General features: G+C 32.9%; 2 protein-coding genes across 7 annotated transcripts; both read right to left on the bottom strand.

Annotated features, from left to right (window-relative positions):
- Positions 1 to 1664: 1664 nt before the first annotated feature.
- Positions 1665 to 6527, bottom strand: LOC107018179 (heterogeneous nuclear ribonucleoprotein 1-like). 2 transcript variants are annotated; one of them, XM_015218588.2, is made up of 4 exons: positions 6437 to 6527; positions 4891 to 5113; positions 2531 to 3713; positions 1665 to 2054 (listed from the first exon to the last, which is right to left on the bottom strand). In XM_015218588.2, exons 2-4 carry the CDS (start codon positions 5104 to 5106, stop codon positions 2041 to 2043), a joined length of 1413 nt encoding a protein of 470 aa, XP_015074074.1. In that variant the 5' UTR covers positions 5107 to 5113; positions 6437 to 6527; the 3' UTR covers positions 1665 to 2040. The 2 variants fall into 2 exon arrangements, with proteins under 2 accessions (XP_015074074.1, XP_015074073.1); XM_015218587.2 differs by lacking the exon at positions 6437 to 6527 and adding an exon at positions 6072 to 6328.
- Positions 6528 to 10627: 4100 nt separating this feature from the next.
- On the bottom strand, positions 10628 to 17137 carry LOC107016196 (scarecrow-like protein 21). 5 transcript variants are annotated; one of them, XM_027916091.1, is made up of 4 exons: positions 17007 to 17136; positions 16223 to 16262; positions 15569 to 15811; positions 10628 to 12787 (listed from the first exon to the last, which is right to left on the bottom strand). In XM_027916091.1, exon 4 carries the CDS (start codon positions 12587 to 12589, stop codon positions 10928 to 10930), a length of 1662 nt encoding a protein of 553 aa, XP_027771892.1. In that variant the 5' UTR covers positions 12590 to 12787; positions 15569 to 15811; positions 16223 to 16262; positions 17007 to 17136; the 3' UTR covers positions 10628 to 10927. The 5 variants fall into 5 exon arrangements, with proteins under 5 accessions (XP_027771892.1, XP_027771894.1, XP_015072176.1 ...); XM_027916093.1 differs by lacking the exon at positions 15569 to 15811 and having other exon boundaries at positions 10628 to 12618; positions 17007 to 17137; XM_015216690.2 differs by lacking the exon at positions 15569 to 15811.
- Between the last annotated feature and the right edge of the window lie 3539 nt (positions 17138 to 20676).

The following is a 20676-nucleotide window of genomic DNA, read 5'->3' on the forward strand; positions in this document are numbered from 1 at the left end:
TAATATGTTCTTATAATTATCTTATGCTTATATTTGTCTATATCCCTAGTGAATCATGACTTTTTAGCTGGCAGAGTTTGCTTAAGCTTTAGTCAATTGAGATGTGTTCAAAGATATGCTTAAATGAGTTGGTTAGCCACACCTTGTGGTCCTCCAACCCTTTTTGTTTTACACTGGTATATACCAACTAGTTGGTGCGAATTTCGACTATTCAAGCCTGATACCTGTCACTTGGCGTTCGGATCTGAACTTTAGAACTCATTGTTCTTCTTGTACTTTATAACCTTTGCTAAGATTTGAACCTGGAAATTCATGGTTCTTCTCCCACTTTAAACAGAGGATATGTATTATTTCTCACCAGCATAGGTATCTGTACCTCTACCCACCATAGTTTGGGAAAGATGGGAAGGAAGCACTTAATATTTTTTGCCTACGAACTGAGAACTCATGGTTCTTCTCTTGCTTCATTGGCCACAAGACCATTTCATCGGACTGGTGTCCCCTCTTCTAAATTTTTTTTTTGATAATCTTACACTTAATTCTATTTGGCTCCCATAAAGTTAAATTCAGGTGATAGTGAAGTAGTTTTTGTTAGTGTATCATGCCATGGGACCCTATTGGATTACTAGTAGTATCTCACAACTCTCAAAATGTGGCATATGATATGTTTGAAAAAGTTTTCTTTGAGCCATTAATCATTTAGAAGTACAAATAGAGGGTTGTGACAGTTGATATTTAATTGTTCTCTCCACTTTTATATGGACCAAAATGAGCACTGCATTTGTCCAAAGGCATGGGGTGGAGGTGGAGGGTCCTTTTGAATTATTACTCCTTGTTGTAAAGGGTATAGAAGTTGCTCTGGATTGGTCCTACTTGTAGCCAAATGACCTATGCAAAATGGTGTAAACAGTGTGGGCTCTTTCTTTCTTTTTTAAAAAAATGATGGTGATCTCCAAGCTTAGCTTGTGATGACTTCGATATTTCTCGAGATATCTCTCACCAATACAAGTAATCTTGTCGACCTATATTTAGATAGATGGTAGAAATCATCTACGTACATTTTGTGTGTATCTCACTAGCGGGCGGATTTGAAAAACCTCGTGAATTGGTTTGGGTTCAATAGACCCCACCCCTCTCCTCTCTCCGATAGTTGACATCAACGAGTAAAATCTCTTTATGCTTTAACTAAGAAATCATTTTACTCACATATTTATGACTTATTTTAAAATACAAATCTTTCTTTTATTCTTAAATCTCGATTCTAGTCAAATACTTTTACATAAATTGAGAGGAAAAACGTACCTTGTTTGTTATAACATGTTGTGCTGTTTCTATAAGTACATTTGACAGATAAAGAGGGTATTAGTTGTCACAACAAGTTGTATCATTTTGGATGGGCCAATTTCACTTTCAATATTTTAGTTTTCTAGCAATCTTTGAGAAAACAATGGACAGTAGGTGTATACTAACCATCATGAAGCAATGATCCCGGTAACAAAATATTATTAACGAAGAATGTGACAGAATTTGAAACATGATACCTATAAAAAGTTTAACAAGAAATTGAAAAGTTTATCGAATTTGCAAGCAACATATCCAGAAAGGGAAAGATGTCAACTCAACAACCACCAGAGCGGTTGTTGGACACTCTAGTAGAGAACGTAGAAACGAAGAAAACAATCTCAACAAGAAAATGAACATTCTCACCCAATATGCATTGGTACAATTATCGTAAGTATATCCCGTTATCCAACTTTACATCTCAATCAAATGCCAAATGTAGAAAAGAAGAAACAAAATGAAGGCCTATAGTAAAGAAACGCTATGTTCAAACGTTACAAGGAAGTCCCTTTACGTTGTAAACAATGGTTGACGATAAAGTTGTATAGTTGGTATTGAATTAGCTCTAAGTGAATGTACCTTTAGCCTGAAGTATTTTTCCCCAAAAGGAATGCTTAATCCACAATCTCCGACTTTGATCATGTTGTATTTTCCACCTACAGTAAATATTCGATATCCAAATTCCATACATTAATCTTCCTAGGCAGCAATACCTGAAGAAAAAGCAAGAGAATGCAAGTAAACGCAAGGAACTTCATAGTAAATGAAGGACATGGAACATCATATTCTGTGCTTTTGGCTAAAGTTTCGTTTCTAGTATCTAGTACAAGTCACGTTGCTTGGATCCTTCAAAAATGTTGACGGGTGTGCATCAGATCCTCCAAAAGTTATTCATATTTGGAGGATCTGACATGGTGTGGTGCCATTTTGGTGGATCCGAGCAAACATAGAGTACAACAAGAAGCATGTTATTGCTTAGCAACAAGAGAAATATTCTATGCAAAACCAATAATATCATTTGGTTTCCGGCTAAATTCTACCCCCGCACGTCCTCCTCATTTTGTTTACCCTTCATATTGTAGAACAGTCCTGGCCTACCATTTAATCAGTTCTTGTGCATTTAAAATAGATCAAAAAGTAAAATTAAATAGAAAGACACAAAGAAAAGGAATAGGGAAATTACTTTTACCTCTAGTTGATCTATTTGCAACACTATAACCACCCACATAGCTGAGGGAGTCTGCACTCCCCAGTCCATAACTAAGAGCTCCAGCGCTGTCTAGCTCTGGAGAGGATGCACGCCAAGTAGAGTCCTCAAAAATCGGACTGCTTGCCGTTCCATAAAAATCCCCAAAAGCGTTGGCATGAACACCTTGTGTTGGAGCATATGATGATTTAGCATCAGCATTGCTTCTTGCATTTTGTCCATACCCTGCCCCACCTGCAAATCCATTCTGTCCACCACTGAAAGTGATGTTGTCATCGCCAAAAGAACCGTTACGTCCACCTTGGCCAGAAATTGGAGAGGTACCCCATGTTGTTCCAAGACCTCCAAAAGCACTAGATAGTCCTGTATTCCCGCTTCTGGAACCAGCAAACATGCTACTGTTTGCATAATTTGTACCATGAAAAAGACTATCATTCTCCCACTTGTTCTGACCTGTTGAATTCAACACAGGACCATTTTCAACTCTTCCAGGGGCATGCCCAACAGGGATATTGTATTTGTTTGGATTCTCGTTGTGAAAGGAATTTAAGTTACGTCCATAACCAAGAACGGAACTGAATTTTCCATTTCCTCCATAGCTTGAGTTCAATCTGGAGTCTATTTCTGTTCCCATATTGTAGTCAGCTGGACCAAACAAAGAGTATCCATTGCGACCAACAGAGATTGGAGAATATCTACCTTCCGTTCCGACTCCATAGTTTCCCATCAGGCTTGGACTGTAACCTTGAGTATACACATTAAGGAAATTGTTTACCCTGTTCATGCCATGGTTATATCTACCTACTAATTGGCTTTGGGTTGGCCCACGCGATAACTCTTTTGGAACAGCACGCTTGACTTCGACCCTTTTACCATTAAGTTCATGAAATATTTTGTATAGTACACTATCAACTGCTTCCTCTGAGTCATACGTGATGAATCCAAAACCTCTAGGCCTTTGTGTGTTATGGTCATACATCACCACGACATCTGTGATTGTCCCAAATTGGTCAAAATACTTCTTGAATTCACTCTCAGTGACTGAGGATGCCAAACCTCCGACAAAAATCTTCCTGGTGCGGGCAGGACCTGGAGAACCCTGTATGCTTCCGTTGGTTCGATTAACATGTTGATCGTCCCTCGGAACAGCTTTTTTTGCCTCTACCTGTTTTTGAAAGGGAATAATCAACAAAGTATACATTTGTTTCTTATCATAAGATTTCACATTATATCTGACTTTACCTAAAAGAACACACATTGTATTGCTGAGAATACAATTACTGAACAATTTGAGTTTCCTTACCTTGCTATGGACGTAGAGTTTTCTGGTTAAGAGATTACAAAGTCTTGACTGACCGTTCAAAGATAATTTTATGATAAATAGCCTAAATCAGCTGAGCTAATTCTGCTTAATTGAGCATGGTTTTCGGTCCACATTTCCAAACACTAATTGCTACATCCTTTTATCTCATGCAACGTGTTAGCTTTCTAACATTCAATATTTTATATTAGAACATTTGAAGCTAGTGACCAGGCATGCTATAATAGCTTAGTACTTGCATTACTTCCGATTGCGTAGTGCCAAACAGATTCACTTATGTAATACTAACACTCATCAAACCGAATCAATTTCATCGGTCAAAGTGATGCAGTATGCATCACATATCCAACACATGGAACTGTGAAAATCTCATGAAAGTGCATTTCCAATGTATCTTATTGTAATCATAAGCTATTGCAGGAATCAAGAAAACAACAATTAGCATTCTCACTGGTAAGAATCTCAGAGGGAGAATCTGAAAAAAATACTAACACGATTAGCATTCAATATGTTTCGTAGACAGCATGTGGATTACTTAAAAATTGACACAACATTTCAATAAAAACGCCAAAAGAACACAATTAACCTTCAATATTAAGCTTCATAGTCAGAGCATGTGGATTTGCTTAAAAATTTTGACATAATATTTCAATGAAAATGTCAAACGAAACATTCATAAACATGACCCTGAACTTGTTGACGTCAGCCGGCAACTATGACCCTTTAACTTTGGATGTGCACAAGTAGGCACTTAAACTTGTATAAAATTGAACAAATAGACACATCCATCCTACACTACACCCTACATGGAAATTTTGTGTCCTACGTGGCGTACTTCATGTATTATGCCATGTACGATACGTGTATCTAGTTTTTCAATTTTATATAAGTTTAAGTGTCTACTTGTGCATATTCAAAGTTCGAGGGCATAGTATTGTCCGCTGAAGCCAAGTTAAGGGTCTTGTTTATGTATTATGCCAATAAAAAAATAATAAGTCCAAGAATCACTGAGGTTACTTACAGTTCTACCATCAATAATGTGTTTTTCTTTAACAACTTTTTCAGCAATGGAAGGGTCTGCAAAGACAACAAAACCAAAACCACGAGCACGGCCAGTGATTCGATCTTTCATGATCACAGCTTCAACTACATCACCAAAAGCTTGAAAATATTCTCTGAGCCTATCATCATTTGTGTCCCAAGAAATCCCTCCAACAAATACTTTGCCACTCTCCATTTCCTCTCTGCAGATGACATTACGAAATCATTGATCCGAAAATGAAACTAAACATAATTGTGAATTGATTGAGTCAACAAAAGACAATCTTCCAACTATAATTCAAATCATTCACTGGATCAAAGCAAAACGCTTAACATCAGATCTAAACAACAATAATATACACAATGTGATCCCACAAGAATCCCATAAGTGAGGTCCAGGGAGGGTAGGATATATGCAGACCTAACCTCTACCTTGGTGGGGCAGAGTTTGTTTCCGATAGACTCTAAGCTCTAAAGAAATGTAACCAATATAGGAAAGTAAGAAAGAAAAGCGACAACAAAATAGCAATATACAAATTAAATTTCGCGACAGATATTAAAAGAAATCGGAGAAAAGAAACTACGGATACCTGAATCATAAAACTAGAAGTAAAAAACAAGATCATCTCAAACAAAACAAATTACTAAGAACTTGGAGATTACAATACTCAACTAAAGAATGTATAATCTACAATTCAACTAGAGATCTCTAATCTTCAAGAAAATCCAAATTCAACAAACCAAAATTCTTGAAAAAGTCATAAAGATTGAAGCTTGACTTGAAATATTCAACTATGGGAACAGACACATACCCAAAAAACAGAATTTTGAATGAACCATAAAGGTTGAAACTTTACTTTAGCATCAAACATCCAAAAACTATGAAAACAGACACAGACCCACAAACCAGAATTCTGAATAAACCATAAAGATTAAAACTTTAACATGAAACATCCAAAAACTATGTAAACAAACACAGACCCCCAAACCAGAATTCTGATTCAACATAAAGATTGAAACTTTACTGTCAAACATCCAATAACTATGAAAACAGACACAGACCCACAAACCAGAATTCTGATAAATCCATAAAGATTGAATCTTTAATATGAAACATCAAAAAAAATATCAATATGTAAGAAATTAAGAGGTCAAATTTACCAAAAAGATGAAGGCCCAGATTGAAAAAAAAAAAAAGGATTGAAATTCAAGATCTGCTAGAGAGGCATAAAGCAAAAGGGCAGAGGGCTAAAATGCCCTCTTTTTCTTTTTCCTCTCTATTATTTTTTGCTTCTTCCTAAGATTTTTCAGTTTTGGTCTCAAATTGTTGGAGTTTTTATCAATGGAAAAAGATGAAGGTAAGAGAAAAAAAGAGTGTGGTATTAAAAAAAAACTGATTCACAATATGAAATGGCTAAAATTTATATTATATATTATATGTATATATATACCATATACAATTTGCATATAAATTATAACCAACTACTATATTATGTATAATCTATTTAAAGCAAATTATATTATACTTTGTTATCCTCTTGGTGAGAAATGTTGAAGCTGATAAGAGGGTGGACGATAGAGACTTTTGATTTCCCTTTATTTTGTAGTACTATTAATTGAACAAATAAATAGTTTATGGTCGAAAATATATCTGAATTATTAGCGAGTTTTATATTTTAGCTATATATTTTTTTTAAAAAGAATTATTTTATGTATTAAAATATATTTCAATCGTAATATTACGTATATATATATATATATGTATATGTGTGTTTGATGACTTAAATACAAAAGAATAATCTATATAACTTTTTTATTATTATCTCTAAAAGACATTAAAATATCAAAATTTCGTGAATTTGACTGTGAATTAAAATAACTTTACGAATAAATTGTATTACTTTCGGAATAAAACTTTTTGATTAATTTAGAATAGTTGGATTTCAAATATATTATTTTTATTATGTGACCCTTTGTTATTAACCATGTGGAAGTATTGCCTTCATTTTATTTTATTTTTTTACCCACTGATTCTCAATTTTTTTCAATATGTCTCTTTTTATTTTATTCCCTTTTCCTTTTATGTTATTAGTTCCAAATAAAAACGAATAATCAAACATGCATATAAATGTGATGCAAAATAGTTATTCGAATCTAAAATGAATAATAAAAGTTTTGGTTTGTTGTGATAGCTTTCGTCTAATATTTTTTTAGCAAATTTGATGGTATTATTTTAAGATATAATCGATTTTGATTCTAAAATGGTAACATCAAGCTGATCACATATTGTTTGTGATTTAATTTTGAAATAAAAATAGATTCAAATTCAGAAATATGACCTAAATACATAACTAATTTTACTATATTCTCTAAAATTCTCTACTAATTGAAAAAATTACAAAAAAAATCTATTTTATGTGATGTTTCAGTCGGATACATCACTTTATGTGATGTATTGAGACATACACAATGTATCAAAACATTACTTTACAGGATGTATTGGTCGGATACATCATTTCATATGATGTATCGGGACGTATACGATGTATTGAGATGTTGAGTGAAGTATATGAAATTGAGATGTGATGTATCATGATATGGAGGGATGTATGCATAATCTTGATGCGATGTATCGAGACGTTTTGGTGTATATTTAGGTTTCATCAAATTTAAGTGATTTTTGTAATTTAAAAATAGTAAGGATAGATGTAATTAGCTCTAAACACTATGAGATTTGTGTAAAATCACAAATTAACCAATGTATTTATAATAATCTAATGTTTGCTAATCTAATTCTTGTTATATTCTACTCTCTCTGTTCCTAATTACTAGTTCACTTTTGAATTGAAACACATATTAAGAAAACAATTGTTGATATAGTGAGTTTACCATTTTATCCTATTAATTATGAAGTGCGTGAATTAAAACTTTGAGATTTTTGAAAAGTTTAACATTTTACGTACGAAGTAATTAATTAAGGGTATAATCGATAAATTAACCAATGTATTTATAATAATCTAATGTTTGCTAATCTAATTCTTGTTATATTCTACTCTCTCTGTTCCTAATTACTAGTTCACTTTTGAATTGAAACACATATTAAGAAAATAATTGTTGACATAGTGAGTTTACCATTTTATCCTACTAATTATGAAGTGCGTGAATTAAAATTTTGAGATTTTTCAAAAGTTTGACGTTTTACGTACGAAGTAATTAATTGAGGGTATAATCTGTAAAAAAAATTGTCCTTTCTTGATTTAGCAAAATGAACAAGTAATTAGGGACAACTAAAAAAAGAAATGAACAAATAATTAAGAATGGAGAAAGTAATTTCCAGAAAATGTTATCGAATTTATCATGTATTGTCGATTTTCAATGATTTAGGACATACCATATCGTCGTTTCGAAATTGGATTGCCTAACTTTTATATAAATTAAATCGTGATTCATTAAATTATTTTACTTGTTCACCCCGATCAATAACATTTCTTTTCATATTCAATAAATTATTTAAGTAATTTCAAAATTAATAACCGATAAATAATTATTAAGTCAAATCAAATGAACCAATGATTCAATAGCAATTTAATATGTATAAAAGTTAGCAATAACTAATAAATCAAATCATTAAAATATAAAAACCAAATTAAACCATCCGATAAAATTAATTTGACCAACAACAAAAAAGTTGAATTCAAACACATTCAAGTTCCATTCTTCTTCTTTTTCACCCCCATATATTGTCTAGAAATTTAAAGGTTTATTTATTATTTTTTTTAAAAAAGAAAGATAAATTTAGGTAATTAATAGCAATAATTAAAACGAGAATCAAATTAATTTAATTTATCATTCAAAAGTATTTGTGGCTTAGTTTTCTTCATGTGGAGGAAAGGGATGAACCCCAACTCAAACATTGGACGGTGGCACCCTGTCACATCCTCTAATAATAATAATAATAATTTAATTTAATTTAATTTAATATATATTTTTTTCTTTTTGGCCCACAAAAGAATAGAACATTTAATTGATTAAGACTTGATTAATTTAAACAAAATACCAAAAGGATATAAATTTAATACAATCACATGGATGAGGCAAACAACAAGAGAAAGGGATTGATGAGTAAAGATAATTCTAACAACTATGTCTCAATCCTTCAATAAATTGAAGTCTAAATTTATTTATATAGTTACTCAGTCTCAAGTCGGATAAAAAAGAAAAATCAAAAAATAAATAGATTATCACATTAATAAAAAAGACTATTTTACAGAGGTAAAATTTATTATTTTAGATGTAAAAAACTATCTCTCAAAAGAGAATCTATTGTATTAGACATGTGTTTGGACTTTGAATGAAAAATAGCTTTTGATTTTTTTTGGATTTCTTTTTCTTTTTGAATATTTGTAAATGTTTAATTATAAATTCAATAACTACAAACACATTATAGGTTTGGTGACAAATCTATAAACTATCATAAAATATTGGAATATATATTTGGTGACAAATCTATAAACTATCATAAAATATTGGAATATATATTTTAAACTGACAACTAATTAACAAGTCACTTTCGAACAGCTCAAATAGCAAAATATGAGTATTTGGTTGTTACTTTTGCAACATCGCAACTCCACAACTATTTTAAGATTTCAATTTAACAAACCTCCTAAAGTTTATAATGTTTTTCTCGTATCATTAGGTACCTACTTAGAAGTCTCGAGTTTGAGGTTTAAAAGTTGAAAATTATTTTGCAATAATATGACTTTCTTTAATGGACCCTACGTGATGCAAATTTGACTTAGATGTTATTTTAAAGTAGGTAAATACCGAACAAAAAATCAAAATATATAATTCTTCACTCACACTTGAAATGTCTAGTCAAAATGTGTAGACATAGAACTAATGCACGTACATACCTATGTTGGTAGGCTCTTCCAAGTCAAAATGCTTAGACATAGCACTGATGTACATACATACCTATGTTGCTAAGCTCAGACATGTTTACGTATCAGATTCTCCAAAAGTAACACATTTTGAAGGATCTAACACAGGTATAACATCATATTTGAAAAGTTCGAGCAACGTAGCCTTCAACTATGCTCAAGATAAATGACAAACAAAGAGAACATGTAAATAAAAACAAGAACAATAAGATGTAGAATCCTTCCAAAATACCACATTTTTGAAGGACCAGATACAGGTACAACAACATATTTGCGAAGTTCGAGCAACGTAGCCTTCTACTGTGTTCAAGATAAATGACATACAAAAAGAACATATAAATAGAAACAAGAACAATAAGATATAGAATCCTTACCAATTTTTGAAGGACCCAACACAGGACAACAACATATTTGCGAAGTTCGAACAAAGTAGCTTCAACTATGCTCAAGATATATGACAAACAAAGAGAGCATATAAGCAAAAACAGAAAACAGTCAGATAGAAACTTTAGAGCATGCCCAAAACAGATTTATCATTATAAAGTTGGAAAAGCAGAATATATACAAGTTCAACAGAAGTTCCAAATTCTGGTTAAGTTTACTTATGTTGCGTAGACTCTTCAAGAATGTTGATAGGTGTGTGCCGAGTCCTCCAAAAGTATTGCAGTTACGAAAGACTCGACACACGTGTGACAACATTTTTGGAGAGTTGGAGCAATATAGCTTTCAACTACGATCGGGACAAATGAAAATCAAAGAGAACCATGTAAAAACTAAAAGAACAACACAAGATAGAAACTTTATGCCCAAAACAGATTTATCATTACAAGTTGGCATAACAAACTAAACTTCTGGTTAAGTTAGCTGGTAATTTGGTTCATTACAACAAACTTCTGTGCTCATTTCATGTTTGATTAACAGATGCCAGCTGAGTTGATGGTGTCTACTATATATAGAGCTTAACTGCCTCTGCTATTTCCTACAAACTCGAGATTTCAGAAACTTACCTCTCTATAACAAGAAAAAAGTTTCAAAGAAACGGTCTCGGCTCTTCTGTTCTTCCAAATGCTAATATCAAGATCCCAAAGGCAGCGAATGAGGTAATTGCCAAGCAGAAGAAGTTGCTAAAGCTCTGTTGTTCCATCCAATATAAAGCGCCCCCTGGCTTTCAGCAAGCTTATAATTTGAGCTATACTCCTTCAACATGACCTTGATGGTCTCAGCAACCGATGGACTCAGCGGGCATGGAGTAAATCCAGCCATCAAAAGTCTTGACCTCCACTTGCCAAAAACTTCATGCCTTTCCACTCTATCAGCCCCTTCACATGCTATGAGATTGACAACATCCCGTGCAATACAATGCTCCTCTGATCTGATCCGCTGCATGTCATTCCTCGGGCGTGCTACATCGACTGATTCAAACATTGCTTTGTGGTAATCCAGAGTTTCACGGAACCTTGGAAGGAAAGGGGCGGTATTGGTGTTCATTTCTTGTTCAACTAAGGCCACGATTTTGGGAGACAAGCTCTTGACTAGTCTTAATAGGCGGTCCCGATGGTTCATAGTGCTTACGCTCTCGTCTGGCATGTGGTGCAACATGTAAGGGAAGTTAACTGCCAGGCTTTCTCCATGTCTAACTCTTAGGTTCTCTAGTTTGACCATACAGCCTGATAATGCAGCATTATGGAATTCGAAAGGCACTCCGCAGGACTTGGCAATGCTCGCTAACCTTTCGCCAACTAGCTGAAGTCCACCACCGCGTGCATGAGCTGATTGGGAATCATCAACGCCTGTGATGCAAAGAAATGGCGGACCACCAGGCCGACAAGCCAGATAGTGGATGAGGAACATCCATTGACTTCCCTGTGCAATTTGAAAATCAATGATATGGATTCTATTCTCGTTCTTCATGGCTTCGCTTATGACAACATTGGCGGACATATAAGCGAACTTGAAGTAAGGGGTGATGTGATAGAGGACTTGCATGTAGGACAACAATTCTGAGCTAGTTGGTTCGTTGCACTTCAGTTTTTTGTATATGTTACTCCCGGAGGACAATAATCGTGCTCTTAGACCTTCCAACATGTATGCACTCAGTCGTTGCATAGGTTCCCCATAAACCGATACCCTTTTCTCCAAAGCATCCATCAGAACTTCTGCAGTCGAGGTATCAGCTTCATCTACTGCTTCAGCACAGGCAACGAGCAACTCTTTCAAGTCCAATCTTGAGGCTACGTCCAATACTTGATTCCGCCTTGTCAAGGAAAAATGTTTTGAGACTACACCATTTACTGAGCAACTGCAGCTGTCATCAATATCGGATTCAGGCCTTAGCAACTTATTATTCAGTTCCCGCAGCTCATGCTTCTTCCCGTTGCTGTCATCAACTCCTGAACACAAACTTACAGGTGAACCAGAAGTGTTCTTGTAAGAACGACGTTGCTCAAACATGTTCGACTGAGAACATTGAGGAGAGAAAGGACTCCTGTTGGAAGAGACGCTTACGGAAGGATCTCCATCGTAGATGGCACAGTCAGTAACCGGAAATGTGTCCACAGTGAAGAACTTCTCATTCTCTGTAATTAAAGAAACCTGTGCCTGGGAGTTGCTACCATCATCATAATTGCTGTTGTCAGAAGCACGGCAAGGGGTGTAGTATTGCTGAACTTGCTGCATTGGCTGATTGTACAATTTATGTACACTACACGACCTTTGAGGTCCCTGAGACGCTTGCATCTGACAATAAGTAACTCACTCACTGTGGGCTGTGCCAAAGGAAGACACTGATCAGCAAATGTCTACACTAAAACTACTCACGACATCTCAAAAACCAAAGGTTCTTTCAGAAGAGAATAGACTGCTGAATCTGAAGCACTTGAGCTAGAACGGATATCTCCAGTACACTGCCGAAGCAAATCTTAGAGCCAGCAAAATCTGCCAAAAAGTAAAACATGATCAGTATTCTTAGTGAGATTGAACTTTTAAAACGAATACTGAGATTGTCACAATATAACAAAGAAGCTTTCCTTTTACAGCCAAAATGCAAATTTGATCAGTGTCAAAGAAGTTGTGGACGATATTCATGCTCATAAACAAAACAACACAGAATTAGGAAACGTTATGACAAGATTCCACATCATTTTGATGAAAATTACGAAAGGATAGAATCAAAAGAACAATATACCCAAAAAAAATTGGAAATATACAAAGTATGATCATTCATCAAGGCCTAAAACATTCGAGAAATGGGAAATGCATATCAGATCAGTAAATCTAACATTTGAAAACGTTGCTACTCTCTCCTTGACCAAGACACATATATAGGAAAGAATTAGGGAAAACATTAAGGGAGACTAATCAGTGAAGTTGCTATTGCAGTTCTTAATGAGGAACGACGAGTTAATTGAGAATTTAATGTAACTACCTGCACTTAGTAAATGAACAAAGAAAGTCAACAAATGCACCAGAATTGTTGGTCGATAACTCCCAAAATGACATCGTAAAAAACATAAAGGCAGTAGCGGATTTATCAAGGGTTTAGAAACTTATCGAAAAATAATAAAATGAACGCCTCGTTGTTGATTTTTTGAATAAAATAATACCCTTAACATCAAATATCCTTTTATATACTACAAATAGTGGATTACCTTTAAACAAAGAAATAAACCTTCAAATTCAAGCGGAATCACGAAGAATTAGCAAGATAATCGACAAATTATCAGACCTTGACTTAGGCTAGCACGGCTTGCTATACTCTTTAACCTCCATCTCCCTAAATCAACCTCTTAATTTGTGGGGGAAAAAGTCCATCTAAGGCTAGCTTTGAAACTGTAGCTTGTTGTTTTTTTCGTTATACAGTCAATATCAAATTAAATGTAACACGACGAAAAAGAAGTGAGCAGTTTGACTAGGAATAAATCTTCGTGTTTGTTTATCTTCAACCCTTCCACCCCCTACCCCACCCCACACATCTTCCCTTGCTTTCCACAACTAACAACGTCGGCATTGATTTCCCCTTTCTTTACTATTAAGATTAAGATTTTTCTGGTTCTAACCCCAACCAGCACCTCAAACCAATTTCTCTACAAAGATAACTCAGATCATTAACTTATAAACATCCCACAGCTCTCAGCAAGCACCCTTAACCAAATTTGGATCGAGCCCTGGGTATGAAGAAAAATCCTAGTAGGGAGCGCTAGCACTTCCCTTTATAATGTGCCTTATGCAGACTAATTTGGGAGCCCAATGCATTACCAAGCACGTCCGGATGAAAACAAAAAACTCAGGTCTACTGATTACTTAGCATGTAACATTGAACCTAAGTTAGCGAACAACAGAAGAAAAATAAGAAACATGCAACCTTCATACCTTAGAAATGGAAAACAGACGAACAGAAATGGAAAAGCAATAAAGCCGCAGTACAAATGACCAAAGGTCTAGTTCTATAAACGGGAAAATTATACCCCTAAACTTTGCTATGTATAGTGGAGATATCCCTCATTAAAAAATGATAGATGTTTTCCCCTTCTACCTTTATTTTATTTTTTTGGGTAAACAAAGACCTAAGACACTACTTCATTTTTTTCCTTAAACCAAGAATAGAACTCCAAGGGAAAAAAAGAGACAGATTTTTTTCCATATAAAGAAAGTCTTTTCTTCTTTTCTAAGGTACGCGTTGAAACAGTTGTTTCCTGTTTTTTTTTGTTATTCAGTCAATAACAAATTTAATGGAACACGACGAAAAACAAGTGAACAGTTTGACTAGGAATGAATCAACGCGTTTGTTTATCTTCAACCCCCACCCCACCCCAAATTCCGCCACTCGCTTGCCACAACTAACAAGGTCTACATTGAGATTGTTTACTATTAAGATTTTTCACCAAAGCCAGCTCGTCAAAAATAAAAAGAAAAAGAATAAGGGACAGTTAAAAAACAGTTTCTCTATAAAGACAACTCAGATGATTAGCTCATAACGATCCCTCGGCCCTCAACAGGCACCCTTAGCCAAAGGGCTCGGATCGAGTCCCGAGTACCAAAAAAAAGATCTGGTAGGCAGTGCAGATACCAAATCCAAATTAGTCGTGACCTCAATGCAGTTACCCCAAACACCAAGCGAAAAAAAAATTAGTTCTAACTGATTAATTAGCATGCAAGATTGAACCTAAGTTAGCAAACAACAGAAAGATACAACCTTTTCAACTTAGAAATGGAAAACCAATAGGACCAAAGCTCTAGTTTTAGTTTTTTATTACAAAACGAAGTTTTTTTTTTTTTTCATTTCTCATTATAGCGTTGTTATTACTGTTTTTCTAAGCCAAGGGTCTATGAAAAAGAACCTCTATATCTTGTGCAAGGTAAGAGTAAGGTTTGCGTACACTCTACCCTCACCAGACCTCACTTGGGTATGTTGTTGTTGTTAACTAAATAACTCTACTTTAATTCTTCCCTTATTCCAAGAATCAACTAAACTCCAAGGAAGTAAATAGAGACATAGACTCCATATAAAAAAAGTCTTTTCTTCTTTTCTAAGGTAAGCATTGAAACTGTAGTTTGCTCGCTTTTTCATTATACAGTCAATAACAAATTAAATGAAACACGACGAAAAACAAGTGAACAGTTTGACTAGGAATCAATCGCCGTGTTTGGAAAACCAAAAGGATACCAGTACACAAAACCAAAGCTCTAGTTTTATTTTTCTTTAAAGAAAACAAATACCTGAAAGTTCGATAATAGCCTTATTTTGTTGTTGTTCCTATTCTTTCTCCAGTATATTATGTACTGTTCTTCATTTTGCATTATTTCATTGTTGTTATTGTTCTGCAAAGCCAAGGGTCTATCGAAAAAACCTCTCTAAGATAGGAGTAACATCTGCTTACGCTTTACCCTCTCCGGACCCCACTTGGGTATGTTGTTGACTAAAAGTCTTTACTTTAATTCTTTCCTTATTCCAAGAATCAACTGAACTTAGAAGGAAAAAAAAACAGAAATGTAGACTCCATATTCAAAAATGCAATAACTTTACAAGAACTACTAGACTAACAACACTAGAAACTCAAATCAAACATTAAACAAACCAAAGATCCATAGAAAATCAAACACTTTTCAGTAAGACCAATTTTCCTACACACCTCAACTAATTCCACGGCATACATTTCACGTCCCACCAACAACAATTACCAAATAACTCTGTCCACCAAATCTAGGACAGATGAAAAGAAATTACAAACCTAAGACCTTAACCACTTCATTAATCACTACGTCACACCCTTCGGTGCAAAACCAGAGTTATATAATCCATTAATAATTTTATTTTAATAAAAAAAAACAGAAAAGGGGTAACAAGAAATTAGTTCAGAGATTATGACAAACCTTCAAAACATTACTCAAAAAGATGTTTTTTTCTTGCCTTCTGCTAAACACACATTAAAACAAACCAATAGTCAGCAGTTGATAGAAAAAACTAATACTAATTAATCAAACACTTCTTAATAAGTCTAATCTTCCCAGAAAAACAGAGGATATAACACTCATAAAGAATAAAAACAGAAAATGGCAACAAGAACATACAACAAAAAAAGTGTAGAGATAGAGAGACCGTTTCCGAAAGACAAAAGGGCAACAAGAAACATCAGACCAATCAAAAAGATGTTTTTTAAAAGAATTCAAATGAAAGTTGGAATCTTTTTTGCCTTCTGCTAAACACTCATTAAAACAAACCAGAAATCAACCAATTTGGACAAACTCAAAAAAATCAAACACTTCCCATTAAGACTAATTTTCCAAGAAAACTAGATTACATAAACCCCATTAAACAACATAAACAGAAAAGGGTAACTACAACATCATAAAATTAATAAAAAATATGTTTTTTTTAAAAAAAAATATACTAATGAAAGTTGGAAAAAGGGCAACAAGAACATCATAGAATATCAAAAAGATGTTTTTTTAAAAAAGAATTCAAATAAAAGTTTGAACTTTTTTGCCTTCTGCTGAACACACATTAAAACAAAACTCAAACACTCACTAATTTTCCAAGAAAACTAGATTATAAAAACACCAAGAACAAAAACAGAAAAAGGTAACAAAAATATCATAGAATTAATAAAAAAAAAGATTGTGTTTTTTTAAAAAAAAGAAATCAAAATGAAAGAACCTTTTTGTCTTCTTTTAAAAACAGAGACAGAAGAGGAATTTGCCTGGTGTGTATTGTTGATTGAGAATACAAACGAATTTGGTATTTGCTTTATATAGTCAAAAATAAAAGGACTCGGAAATAGAGGGAAATTTTGCCATCCTAATTGTTATGTAATGCTTAATATAACATAAAATAAACAAACGCTTGAATCTATATATGTAATGCTTAATATAACATAAAATAAACAAACGCTTGAATCTATATATGAATTGATCTATAATTTTTATCGAATTAATTTTTTAAGGTAAATATGTAATTGAAGTTACGTCCCATGAAATATTATGATAAGATAATACAAAGTGATCTGTGTCCCATAAAAAACATTACTCACTTTATCTTTTTATAAATTTCTTTTTTAAGATAATGAAATTATGTCAAATCAAAATAATTTAAATTTTACGTCAAATTATGACGTTGTCATACATATTGATAAGAAGATATTAATTTTATATATTAAAGATAACACACAACAGAAATAAAAAAGGACAAATGACCTTCTTTTTTTTTCATGTGTACTAATGTTATTCATATAATAGAAAAACTGTGGCGCAATTTTTTTTTCCATACAAGTATTAAGTATTTCACTTGAATGTTTCACGTGTGAATTTGATTAACTGAATTATAATAAATTTACAGTAAAATTAAATTTATTATTATTATATATATATATATATAACTATTATTTTGGAGTTATAAAATAGTAATTTAAGTATTTAAGAATTTTACTTGGTTGTTTAGAATATACACCTAAAGAACATTCATATATCCAACTACTTCAAATGATAATATACTTGTTTTGAAATGATTGAAAAAATATTTAAATTAACAATTAATTTAGTATGTTAATTTTAATTAACAATACAATGAAGTTTCATAAGGATTTGTTAAAAAAAATTGTGACGTATGTTTAAATTATTCGTGTTTAATAAAAACTAAATTGATTGTTTCTCCTTAATTATCATACATTTTTCCTAAATACTAAATTAGTTGAGGTGCATGTATTTTTATCATTCTGTCTTTTCATATCTTCTCTTCATTTTTTCATGTACTAATGTTTTTCACGCAATCGGATAAGCTTTAAGAGCATATGCGGTGTAATTTTAAATTCGATGAATTAGATTTTTTATTTTGTCATACAAATGTCTGATTGACTAAACTCTTACAAATTCCTAAAGTTGGTAAGATCAGATTTATTTGCAATAAGAATTGAACTCGTGCAAATCTCGTGATATATGCTTGAGTCACACGTCATATCATTTATGAATTTATAAGATACATTTATCTGTATATTGAATTTCAAATAAATTACTTAAATACACTAAATAAATTTTTCACACAACTGTGTCATCTGAGGTAAAATTGTTAAATTATATTCTATTGAATTCGTAAAAATTGAATTTGCGCCCAACATTACGATTTACGTTTTTGTCAAATTGAAGCCCTAGCCCCTAATACAACATTTGCAATGAAGACAATAAATATTTATTTATGTGTTTGCGTATATATATAATAATATTTTGGCACGTGCTTTATGCAAGCATATTTAGTGAATTAGTGAACTACATCTATAAAAAAAAAAAGGTAAAAAAAATAGTTATTACATATTCTAAAACTATTTGCTTTTGAATTATGAAATACTAGTAGTTTATAAATTACTTAGTTATTTGAAGCTAAAAAGATCTCGAGAACATCCATGCATACGTACTATTTCAAATGATCTTGTACTTGTTTCGAAAATGATTGAAAAATATTTAAATCAAGAATAATAAATAATTAATTTAGTTAGATATAATGTTCTAGTAGTAGTTGTGTGGCTCTCATTAAACATTAGATATCACATTATCTCTCTAGTGAATACACATAGATTATCAAAATATGTTAACTTACTAATATTAATTTATTAGATAGTTCTCCATCTAGGCATGTGTTTAGTTGATCTTTGACAACATCCGAAGGAGTTAGTAAAATAAGCGGTTGCTCGATCATTATCAACAGCTTGGACATTAATTTGAAAAAAAATATGTCATCTACTCCTTGTTGGCTTGTCGAAAGTTATGACGGACCATTAAATTCACCAACCTCCTAACTGTTACAAATTACCAATGAAACAAAGGAGTAAATAATTATTTATGGGAAAGAACTTTTCTGTACGAAGTGTTTATACCAAACTAATGTAATTTTTATTATTATGTGATTTAATGAAGTAAAATACATGTTAATTAATTAAGGTTAAGTAAAATAAACTTTTAATTTAAACTGTTAGGTTATTAGCATTTTAATATTAATTTTTAATATATTAAATTGCTTTATTTTGGAGTTATAAGAATGAACTTTGGAATGGATGACTTCTACATCATCCATTAGCATTGGTTATCCATCAATGTATTTCATTCTTAATTCCTCTATTACTCCCTTTGTAACCTATGTAACATATGTAACTCCCTTTGTAACTTATGTAACCTATGTAACTCCCATTGTAACCTATGAAACTCCTAAGGCCATTATCTTCACTATTTACTACCTCCATTATCTTCCTATTCATTGCTAGGAAGACTTCTTGTAGTATAAATAGTGGTAGTCTTCATTTGGTTTTGGATACACACAAAACATAAGAGAAAACAATAAGTGAAAGAGTTAGTCTAAAAGAGAGTTCTTATAATTTGAAGGGAGGTGTTCTTTTTTGTGGAGCTTTGAACTCAACTCTTGTCCAGAGTTGTTGAGTTATACTTTGTGAAGGCTGTTGTATCCTGGAGGGGACAAGTCAAAGAGGACTACTGCTGGACCGGTGAAAACATTTGCTGCAGTGGGCTTGAATCTCCTTAAAGAGAGCGAGATATCCGCGCCTCAGCCTGAAGAGATTACTTTCTTCATTTTATTTTCAATTGTAATCTTGCAATTTTATTATCTTGTAAGTTTTTTCACTAACATAAACACATGACATGCATGTATTGAATTAGTGTAAACTCCCTGTGCGGATAAGTTCTACCCATTATTCATATGTTTAAGTATATATACACTAATTTCTGAATACATATTTTGAGTGTGGATATTTTGGATAAAAAAAATAAAATTAATTGTATACATATTTTATCTACTACTATTGTATAAGTGGGAATAAGCACATAGTCGGACGTCAACATGTCTGCTTCAGCTGTGTGTAGTGCTGGCAATTTAAGCCCATTTTTCACCTGTCCAAATAGCCCATCAAATATGGTTGAAAGAGTGATTTTAAATATGGGTAATATTTGGAATTATACTCATATTTTACCCATTAAAATATTGATATATTATGGGTAAACTACGGGTCAAATATGAGTATTGCAAGTTTTCTCCAGATTTTCAAAAAACCTTCTATTACCAAGTTTTAGAAGCGATTTTTCAAAACTTTCATATATGGGTCCCTATTAATATTTCAACTCTCGACCTCCATCCCGCACATCCCAAAAAAATTAAAATTTATTTTTAAAAAATATTTTGAACTTCAAAATCATTTTTCACCTCTACCTTCGACCCCCTTCGACCCACCCCCTCACCCCCCACACCAAAAAATAAAAATAAAATTAAGTTTATTTTTAGAAAATGTTTTCAACTTCAAAAATTCATTTTTTTCATCCCTACCATCATCCCC

Source organism: Solanum pennellii, chromosome 4, assembly GCF_001406875.1.
Source record: "Solanum pennellii chromosome 4, SPENNV200".
Lineage (NCBI taxonomy): Eukaryota > Viridiplantae > Streptophyta > Magnoliopsida > Solanales > Solanaceae > Solanum > Solanum pennellii.